The sequence below is a fragment of the Microtus ochrogaster genome, unplaced genomic scaffold (assembly GCF_000317375.1).
Source record: "Microtus ochrogaster isolate Prairie Vole_2 unplaced genomic scaffold, MicOch1.0 UNK23, whole genome shotgun sequence".
NCBI classification, from domain to species: domain Eukaryota; kingdom Metazoa; phylum Chordata; class Mammalia; order Rodentia; family Cricetidae; genus Microtus; species Microtus ochrogaster.
In genome coordinates this window covers 867,348-878,957 of record NW_004949121.1, presented here as the reverse complement: position 1 = coordinate 878,957, position 11,610 = coordinate 867,348, and the positions used below count along the sequence as shown (strand labels likewise).

At 36.8% G+C, this 11,610-nt stretch overlaps 1 protein-coding gene across 1 annotated transcript in view; it reads left to right on the top strand.

Moving 5' to 3' along the window:
- Positions 1-11,610, top strand: part of Tll1 (tolloid like 1) — a 185,737-nt gene that overhangs the window by 103,920 nt on the left and 70,207 nt on the right. The window contains exons 6-7 of the mRNA XM_005367745.2: positions 4,104-4,282; positions 7,867-7,972. Of these exons, the coding sequence (XP_005367802.1) occupies positions 4,104-4,282; positions 7,867-7,972 (285 nt within the window). The remainder of the gene's footprint in view (positions 1-4,103; positions 4,283-7,866; positions 7,973-11,610) is intronic.

The window sequence follows — 11,610 nt, the reverse complement described above, 5'->3', positions numbered from 1 at the left end:
GTGTGAGACCTTCTGCATGTGGGTGACAGTCGTGTGAGACCTTCTACATGTGGGTGACAGTTGTGTGGCTTGAACAGTTTGTGGCACCACTAGCAGTGGAACCAGCATTTATCTTTAATGTATGAACTGGTCCTTTGGAGCCCCTTTTTTTATGGAGGGATACTTTGCTTATTCTCAATATGGTGTGTGTGTGGGGGGGAGCCTTGGTCTAGCCTTAAGTGATATGATAGACCTTGTTGACTCCTCAATGGAGGCCTCATACTCACTGAGGAGTGGATGAGCGGTGGGGTGGGAAAAAGGTGGAGGGAGCTAGAGGATGGGAGAGAGAGGGAACTGGGGTTGGTGTGTAAAATAAGATTGTTTTAAAAATTAAAAAAGAAAGAAAATAAATAAATAAAAGCAACTGCAAAGAAAAGAACAGAAAAGAAAAGGGCAGTTTCACTGCTGTCATGAGAGGTAGATGTGTGGATTCTGGGCTTAGATTAAAGGTAGAGCCAACAGGACTGCCAGCTGGACAGAAAGCAAAACTTTAGATTACTGTCTGTGCTCGAACTGAGAAAGTCAAAGGAAGGTTAAAGATGCCATCTGTTTTCATCAGGATGAGTTACTCACTGTGTGGGGAGGTGGTTTATTTATTTATTCTTCCATTTATTGAGAACTAAATTGGGGAGCTATTCAGTGAGATGCTTTATTATTCATTGATATAGAGAAGCTAAGTCACATGGGTGGGTATATTAAGTAAGCTCTTCAATGTGCACGGTCTTCTGTAAACATATTGCCTCTGATGCTTGAGCAAAGTCAGTGAACAAAAGCAGTGGACTCCTGCCCTCATGACTTTAACAGTTTAATGGAACACTTAAACTTGTGGCTTAGGACTTTCTAAAAATAGAAACTAACTGAAAAATTGAGTCATTTTGTGAAGATCATAAAGCGATTAAATGAAGTAAGTGGAAGCCATTTAAAAAGGAATCACGAAAAGGTGGAAGCAATCCTGAGTTACGGACGACCTAAAGAAAGCTTTCATGGTATTTTGGTCTGTAAACCTTAAATGAAAGCCAGGCACAGGAGATTTCGATTACTTTCTATAATTTAAGGTGAAATGAAACTCTTTTATATGTGGAAATCGTTTTTCTGAGAGGGCAGGTTAACCTTTGATGCATTGTACCGTAGAAATGACAAATAAATTAGACATGAAATGCATATAGCAATATGAGAAAATAGGATCAAACTTGATTTCACTAGAAACTAAGAAGACAGTGTTTTGATTAGGTCATGCATTTTTGAATTTCATGTTACCTTGTCATCACATGCCTGATACTTTCATAAGCATATGTTTAATGAACCTTCATGTCTAGAATTCTCCTGTTCCTAAGACCTTTAGTTAGTCAAGGATCAAAGTACCACATTTTTCTCATTTCCCAGGGCCATTGAAAATAATAGCTCTATGAAATAGGCACTGTGAAATCTGTTTTTCCTTTCCACTATGAAACTCATCTTATTATGGGAAATTACTCTGGGTTCAATTATGCCATAAAGGGTGTTTTAGGATTAAATAAATAGACAGCCTTTCTGTCCCTCAGATTCCTTTTGCAAAGTGCTGTGTTCTCTGAATGTAACCAGCTAGAATGACTCAACATGGGGAGTTAAATTGCTATATAATCATCAGATATTTTTGTCTCCTTACAGTTGCTATAAAATAGCAAATATTTTAGTTTAAATCTCTAAAGTTTGCAAAATACAAAGTTTTCTAAATGAAGCAAGTTTTGAGTATTTGAGCAGTTACTTTTTAGTGTGTAGTATCTGTTTATGGATTGCATATGTTATTTGTTTAAAACATACATGGGTGTAAAAGAGAGAAATCATTAATTTTCACTCCTACCCCACCATCTATCCCAGACTCCTATTACGAATATATTAGCCCTAATTAGTTGATAAAGCACTCACAAACAATGAATATAAATTAATATCTCAAAGTGGAATAACATGTGTTAATGCATAAACATTTGAAGCCCACAAAATTAAGTGGGAGAGAAAAAGAGGGTGAGAGATGACACAAAAATTTACATTTGTGAAAATTTAACAAGACTGCCAAATTGAAAAGAGTGAAATTGAAAGGTAAAATCTCTTCACATTATTTGAGCAATTAGTTTATTGTATTTAAAAATTAATAAATCAAAAAAGGCCTTTGACAATGACTAGTGCTTTATGATTTCCCACTTGGAAAGAATCTATTTGCTGCTGCCTATTGATATCTTTTTTTTTTCTTTTTTTGGATTTTCGAGACAGGGTTTCTCTGTAGCTTTTGGTTCCTGTCCTGGAAGTAACTCTTGTAGACCAGGCTGGCCTCGAACTCACAGAGATCCGCCTGTTTCTGCCTCCCGAGTGCTGGGATTAAAGGTGTGTGTCACCACCGCCCGGCCCTGCCTATTGATATCTTGGAGGGTAGTCCACGACACTATTTACACATAAACTGTAATTATTAATGCTTCAGATGAGATCATATCATACTGTTTAAAACTCACTCTAATGTAGATATCTTGTGTGTGCTTGCTCTTGTAAATGTATATAAGACAGTAAGTTGTTCTCGAGTGCTTGGCTTTCTGCCTGACCATCAAGCAGCTTTCTTGAGTAGTTGTAATATTGCACTCTAGCATTAAGTAATTGATCCATAGACACATGTCATAGAAGTCTAATAATGTTTGCAAAATCTATCAATAGGAAAGTCTCCTTCATAAGTTGTCATAGCCTACACAGTGCTATGTCACTGAACATCATAGTCTAGGTAACTGCTAGACTGTGAACTTTCTGGATTTGTGTCTGTGAGGACATTCCTTGGATGTTAAGTGAATATGCTTATGCTGTGTTCTTACGTGGTGGAAAGGTTGACGGTAGCTTTCTAGAACTTTCTTCTTAAGGGCTTTGATCTTACTACTAAGGAATCTGTACCCACGACCAATTTATTTTTCAAAGCCACATTTTAAACAAGATCTCACCAGAGGTTATATTTTGGTGGATTTTGGGGAGACATTGATTGAGCCTCTTCCTCCAGTTAACTATTAACTACAGGTGATTCACCTTTATTTAACTTTTGTAATATTATGTTTATTTATTTGTGTGTGCCAATCTGTGTAGGTATGCATGTCATGGCACACGGGTGGAGATCAGAGAATGACTTTCCAGAGTGGACCCTCTTTCTCTCTATTACATGGACCTTGGGAATCAACCATACACATTCAGGACTGGAGGAAATATTTTTCCTTTCAGCAATCCTGTCCAGACCCTTCAATTAGCATTTTCTTCTACTTTAGTTTGTGTGTGTACGTGCATAAGGAGGTCTTGGTTGATGTTGAGAACTGTCCTCAATGACTCTTCTTCCTTTTTATTGAGGAATGGTTTCTCAATCAAACCACAAAGTGGCCCATTGGATATTCTGTGTCTTTCCCCATTTTGCTCTGGTATGTTCCTGGTGTTTGCTATCAGAGACTAGGTTTACAATGGTTTTCCGGCTCCTGACATTTCCACGGGTCTAAGAATCTGGCCTGTGGTCCTTACATCTGCAGTGGCATGCAAATCAGCCCTGAGTCATTTTACCATCCCTTTCATTGATTTATAAAAATCATTTTCTATGTTTCAGAATTATTTCTTTGGTAAGAAGTTTAATTTATATTTTTAATAGCCAATGTTTTTCACAGATGGATTTTTTTTCTTTCTCTAAAGGATAAAAGCAATTTTAAAATAAAGTCATATTGGAATATTGGCAGATAGTTACACTGATAATGCAGTGATTATAGATGCAGATATTGTAGGGTACATATTCTTTTCAACAACATTCTGCATCATTATTATCATAATTGTTTCTGATCTAACTACCCAATGCTGTCAAACTGGAAAATTTACTTTGCAATATAAAGGTAATTGCCAAGCATTCAGTTACTGAGAGAGTTTGATCATACATGAGCTTAAAACTCATTAATAAAAGGCTGTCCTGATTCAGAATATGCCAGGCTCTACAGGTGGCCACTGCTGCTTTCTGGGAATTCCATGCTGTCGAGTCCAGTGGTCTGCTCTTCACAAGTCCTTGTCCTGCTGTCCACTTTTCATAGATGCTGCTCCTATGTTGGTCGGCGGGGAAATGGCCCTCAGGCTATCTCTATTGGGAAGAACTGTGACAAGTTTGGAATCGTTGTTCATGAACTGGGCCATGTGATAGGCTTTTGGCACGAACACACCCGCCCAGACAGAGACAATCATGTCACCATCATAAGAGAGAATATCCAGCCAGGTGAGAACTTTGGGGACCTGCAAACCTACATTTATAAACCATGCAGACCTTTCTTAATGTACTATAGTCAACATTTTACTGTATTAAAACTTGTTATTTCCAAGCTTTCCCCCCTATGATATAGGCATTTTGTTTTAAATATGGGTGGTTTTCATGAACGGACATGAGCTCTCGAGCAATAAGCTGATAAGATAATCATTTCAATAAACCTATTTTAATACTTAGTTCTTTAATTTATGCTATTTAGACTGTAATGGGGTTCAGGGTTTGCATCATGTGTTATAGCTACTGGAATCAATGCTGTGTCAGGTGTTATTTCTAGAGAAAATTCCAGTGAAATGAGTCATTCCCAAAATAATCTTAATAGTTTATTGGAGATTTTTTTCTTAGACTTGATTATTCTAAGGACAAAATTTTAAAGAGTGTTTTCACTAGTTAAAATGGTAAAAAAAATCTAATTTTCTCTTAGAGTCTTGTGAGTGACAATACTTATTACACTTATACACTTATTGTCAAATTTTATGTTTCTTTTAAGTCTCATTCAGAAATACCAGTACATTTAATTTGAAAAAATTTCCAATTCTTGTTTGGCATTTTGGTGTAGTGTGTCTTCTAAGTATATGCAGAGTCAAAGGGGGTCTTATTTTCCTATTCACTGACAATTAAAGGACTATGCTGAATTTCTTAGGGTATTCCGTAATAAATATCATTTATGTCTTTGCTCATTCGTCATCTACTCCATTCTGCTTTCTGCAGCACTAGCTGTGGAGATACTGCTATGGAAAATGCCAGAAATCTGTATAAAGATGAATAATAGCCATTCATTGCCAATACTGCAGAGTCTAAAATAAACATAACAAACACTACTTTTGGCAACTGAAGACAGTTGTCTCCAAAATTAGAGATAAGAAATATTAAAAAGAAAAGAAATAAACATGAATTAAGAGGGTGATGAAATATTTAGGCTTAGAAACTCATAACAACTTTTAGCTCTGTCCTCCTGCTCTATTGCAAATTATAGGAGGGGGACTGGTTATTAATTATTAATTTCCCAGGGAGATTAGATTATTGAGAATCAGAATCATCTGTATAGGTCTCAGAAATTTATGCCTTACCCTCTCCTGGGAAATAATTGGAAGATTGTTCCTTAGTTTCTTTTCTATTGCTGTGATAAGACACCCTGACCAAGGCAGCTTAAAGAAGCAGGAGTTTATTTGGGGTTTATGGTCTCAGAAGATTTGATTTGCAGTGCATGCTCATCATGGCAGAAAGCATTAACAGGCAGGCAGGCATGGCTTTGGAGCAGTAGCTGAGAGCTTACAGCTTTATCTGCAAGTCAGAGGAAGAAAGATCCAAGTGGGAATTATGAAGACTTTTGAAACCTTAAAACCCGCCCCAAATGACACACCTCTTCCTACAGTTCTATCCACTGAGGGCCCAGTGTTCAAGTATGTGAGCCTATGGAGACTATTCTCATTATAACCATCATGGATTGTAAACAAAGACCAGATCTGAAAAGTTCTGCCTGCTGTGGGACCTTTAACTTGGGGTGGGGAGGATGAAGCTGGAACCAGCAGAATCCTGAATAAATAGTTTCTGTGGATGAGGAGCTCCTCACCATTTGAACATGAAAGGACAAGAAGAAGACATGCACATAACCTCCAAAATTCTTTAAGGGGAACATGCGTGGAAGTCTTCAAAAGTTTATTCCAGGCCAGAGTACAAACATTGGCACTACCAAATGGAGCAGGAAACACGGAGTAAACACAATGTTTTTGTGAAAGAAATAATGACAAACACCAATTCAATTTTCCTAATTTTTTATTGGAAAAGCCTGTGATGATCTTCTTTAGAAACAAAGGAGTGTGACAGGACTGGATTTGGAGGACTATCCAAAGATAAACCTTTAGTAGTACATTTGACTATTTCAGGGCAACCCGAGAGAACAGCAAGAAAAGGTTGCATTGGACAGCAACAAAACCTAAGCAATAATTAGAAAATGCCTTCTGAAGATTACAGTAACATCTATGAAATAAGAAAAAAGTTAACGGAGTATGGTATCCAGAACCAGGCGAATAAATCCTTTTTCTAGAACGATGCAATCAGAAGATGAAAATAAAAGAAAATGTATATTGCCATGTGAAATATCTAGGAGCTTGAAACAGTTTCCAGTGTTCATTTTACATCATTAAGAGTGAGATAAAAAGAGGTGATATTTCTGAAACTTCTTTTAAGCACCAAGTAGATGAGAGGATTGCTGTTAGGGAATTTTTGTATTGCTCACTGTCTGCCAATCATTTTCATCATGTGGACCAAGGAAACAAAACAAACTTATAAGGAAGGCAATATTTGAAAGCAGTTGCTGATTGAGGAGCAGAAGGAGGGAGAACATAAGCAAGGAAGTCAGGACCACCAGGGGTGCACCCACCCACTGTGACAGTGGAACTGATCTATTGGGAGCTCACCAAGGCCAGCTGGACTGGGACTGAATAAGCATGGGATGAAACCGGACTTTCTGAACATGGTGGACAATGAAGGCTGATGAGAAGCCAAGGACAATGGCACTAGGTTTCGATCCTAATACATGAACTGGCTTTGTGGGAGCCTAGCCTGTTTGGATGCTCACCTTCCTGGTCCTGGATAGAAGTGGGAGGACCTTGGACTTCCCGCAGGGCAGGGAATCTGGACTGCTCTTCATTCTCAAGAGGGAGGGGGAATGGAGTAGGGGGGAGGGGGAGAGGGGTAGAGGAGTGGCGGGAAGGGGTGATGTGTGCAAGGAGGGGAAGGGAAATGGGGAACAGGGAGGAGGAAATTTTTTTTGCAATAACTAAAAAATATAAAATAAACAAAAAACTTTAGATATGGCAAAACAAGGAAGAAATGTGAACATAATAAAAATAGATATATAAGTAAATATATTCAATGCTGGAAAATTATACCTCTGAATACTGTTTTTGATTAAACATTCAGGCTAACAGGAAAAAGAACAGTTACTGGATGAAGTTTCCTGATTGACTGGAACTACCACAGCGGGAAGATCCCAAGCTGAAAATAACCACATGGCAGGCTAATTGTTTATGCATTTATGACTTGCTGTGAGTCAGAAGCCTGAGATTAGGTGGTTTTTCAAGAGTAATGACTAAAAACGCACACACTTTGACTTTAAGTTTACATGCAACATAGGTGACTATGATAAAAATGGAATTTGTGTGAAGACCTTATTTGAATTTGTGTTAGATTGTGGTTGTAAATAATTATTACAAATTATAATTATTTGTGTAACACTCACACCAGTAATATAATTTTAAAGAAAAAAATATTATGAGATGGATACATAGTATGTGGAAGAACAGCATGCTCAACTTTTATCTTCTTTTGTAGAAATTAGGTCATTGTTCCATTCCACTATGATGTTCCAAGTAGACATTGTGGGGAAATATGGTTTTGCTTTTGTTGCGTATGAATGGATATGTGTATAAAAACAAACAATAACACCAGTCACTTAGTAAAACCCAAAAGTAGGTCCCAGATTTCTGTTCTCTTTTCTTTCATTTAGAAGTCTTCTGTTTTTCCTGGACTCTTAGGGCAAGAGTACAACTTTCTGAAGATGGAGCCTGGAGAAGTGAACTCTCTCGGGGAAAGATATGACTTCGACAGCATTATGCACTACGCCAGGAACACCTTCTCAAGGTTGGACTCTCAGGTTATACCTTTTGACTTTTAATTCCTTTTCTCATGTGACTGTGCACAAAGCTATGTTTATCTTTAGAACTAGAACCACTTTCAAATATCACTGCCCTGGGGCAAAAGAAATGGAGCAGATGTTCATGCAAAAGATGTTTAAAACACTCTTTTCCAGTTCTTATTAAAAGCACACACTGAAAGCGATACTGAGAATAGTACAGATGAGTTAGGTGATTTTATATCCTTGAGTTATTAAATATTCAGTGAAAACAATTATCTAACCGCCCAGCATCTTAAACTGGTAAAGTATTATTTAATAAAGATTGAGAATTCACAAATCAAATATGGAGATGCCATACCATATGTTTTAGGTCGTGTGCACAGGCTTTTTGAACCACTTATGCTGCAGATTTGACTTAAGTAGATGAAAACTCAAAGATTATGCTCGGAAGATAACTTGCTTTCATGTAGTTTACAATTGATAGTAACACTCCAATTACGCACTTAAAATTGTATTAATTATAACTGTCTTATTTGAATTGTAATGCATTTGGGTTTTGATCTACTCTACCAAACAAATAGCTCTCAGGTAAGGAAGTCGGAATTCCAACACCAAGTCCCCCATCTCTCTCCTTTCCAATTACGGATGCTCATTTTGGAACTGCATGCCCATTTTCTCACTGTCTGTTATTGTTGTTCACCTCCGTCCACTTCACAGTTCATTTCTATCCTTTTTTTTTTTTTAAAAAAGAGTGTTACAAAGAAAAGACAAAGTCAAATTTATTCCTAGGTTCATTTTTTTAAATGAATATCTAAATGAAAGTGTGCCAATGAGTCCTTAAAATATGAGTACATAGTAAAACTTTCTTTATTAAAAGATTAGACCTTCAGAAGTGTTGTTGTTATCAGCCTTTGAAGAGGGTTCTCTTCTCAAGTTCATACAATAGACACATTTATTCATGATACATCTCTTCAAACAGAGCATCGTTCAAGTATTTATTGTTCCTGGAATGGGAATTTAAGTTTTGGTAAAAAAAAAATACACCCAGAAATCTGGGCTGAAATTAGAGTTATAAAATTTTATTATTAGGTTAAAAGTTGGAATAGAATTAAGTTTTCCACAGAAATATGTAAGAAATTGCTGTGTGGGTCTCAGTTCAGACAAGACTTCTTTACCGTGGCTCTCAAATGAATCATTCAGAATTAACCTGAGGTTTAGTTCTTTGGAATATGGGAGGGGCTGGAGAGTAGCCAAAACAATAAGAAAAATTTTTTTTTTTGTCTTCGTGGATGGTGTATCTTAAGTTTGAATTGTCTGACTTCCCTTAGTTTGTCCTTTGTGCGTTATTTGTAACTGCCACTATGGAACAGCATGTTGTGGGTACCTGTAGCCTGTTTCTCCCACATTGTCTTACTTTGTCAAACTTGAATATCCTTACTGTTCTAAAACTATCCCATTCCTCTCTCTGCTGCTGTGGCTGTAGGCACACTTGCACAAGGTCAACCAACCCAAATCCCAGCATGGAATAGGGAAGAGTCCCACCACTCCTGAGGAGTAGTTGACAATTGATCCCTACTAGGGAGGCATGATCCGTTTTTTTTTCTTCCCACAAGTGTGGCATCTGATAAGCTGTTCTTGGTAGAGGAGATGGCTCTAAATACAACTTCTGCCAGTGCTAACCAGACAACTGAGAACATGAAATTGAGAACAGATAGTAGGGAGTAGGTTTGGTAGAAATTGGAGGAGAATGAATGGTTGTGAATTTGGCCAAAACATATTGTATACATGCATAAAATTCTCAAACAACAAAATTCATCTTATCTTTTTTTTTTTTTTTTGATTTTTCGAGACAGGGTTTCTCTGTGGCTACAACAACCTTTTAAAATTCATCTTATCAATTTTCATTAAAAATCTACATTTTAAAAGGTTGTATTTATCCATTTGAAAGATAGTTATCCGATTGATCTAGTTGATAATAACTTAGTTTGAATCTGTAAAGAGATTGCTTCATAACATATTTAAACAAATAATTTCAGGAAATGACAATTTTGGCACCTCAAAAATATTTGAAGCTGCTGTTTTAAATTATGTCAAAACCATATAATAAAAATTTATCATTTCAACCATGTTAAGCTGTTTGCTTTAGTAGTGTTAAATATATTCACTGTTATAAAATACATCCCCAGAATGTTTTATGTCTCAAAATAGAAATGGTGGTGCCTGTTAGACAACCCTACTCCCCCTTTTTGTTTACCCTCCCAGCACCTTGAGTATAGTTTTATTTCTCAATTCTGTGAATTCAACTATTTTGGACACTTTCTTTAATTGAAATCACATATGCTTGTCCGTTTGTGACCACCATGTTACATTTAGGATTATTTCCTTCAGATTTACTGCAACATGGTTCATTTCCATGATACTGATGAATAATATTGTTGTGTGTGTGTTGTATGTGCCTGTGTGTGTGCATGTGTGTCTGCGTGCTTCTCTTCATGTGTTTGTCTGTTTGTGCATGTGAATGTGTGTTTGTGTGTTTGAGTGCATATGTGTGTGTGTGTGTGTGTGTTTGTATGTATGTATGTGGATGAACACAAACATACACATTAGTGGATACTTGAAGTTGCTTCCACTTTCTGGTGGCCTACATAGCACTGTGATGAGCAGGGTTCACAGATATATCGAGAGGGGTTGCTTCCCATTGCTTCCTCTGCCATCCCAGGAAGCTGTAATGTAAAGTCACATTTTAGTTTGACTTTTAGGTTTTGATTTCCGCCATTTTGCAATCCCACTAAGTAGGCAAAATTGTCCACCCTTAGGGGCCTCCCAGGAGCCTTTTGGTTTGTGTTGTCTTGCTAGCAAGAGTCAAGCCAAGGGTGGGAGGACACTCTGCTGTGATTTTGATTTACATCCCTCTCACAGTAAAATGGCTTCACAAAGGCAGAACTCCAGTTTGTTTAATTTACTGTTGTCAATTCAGGCCTAGAACTGTGCTTAATAAATGTTTTCTAATGGAAGGAATAAATGGAGCCAAAAACGCTGTTCTGTGACCTGCAATTCAAGAGCAATATGTTCAGTTTCATACTTTGGAATAGAATATCTCTTTGCTTATCCCAACTTAAAATATTTTTATATTTTCATTAATTAACTTAATAGATTTTATGCCAAGTGAAAAATCGTCTATTCTGATTTTTTTTCCTTAAAAATTCATGTCTACATTCAAAACTTCTAGCCATTTTGAAGGCTTTTCCAGTCCATTCACCATTTCTTCTGGGTTAAAAATGTTCGATTAACATCACAAAGTTAGAATATATTTTCAGTGCATATTTGGAAAATAGCTACTTCTCACCACAACTTTGAGTCCAAAAGGTTCTATCTGTACCTAATGTTTAATAAGCTATCAGTAACACTTTTTATTTATTGATTTTATCTTGCTAAATAATATGTGCATTTGATTTACATGTTATCTATAATTGATTACTCTGTTCTTATTCTTTAACACAAGCTGCAGTAATATTTAGAACGCAGAAAGAGTTAGCTTTGGCTAGTTTAACTAAATTTTTTTATTTTTTTCTTTTTTTTTTAAAGATTTTTTTTTTATTGAGAAAAAAAAATTTCCACCTCCTCCCAGCCTCCCACTCCTCCC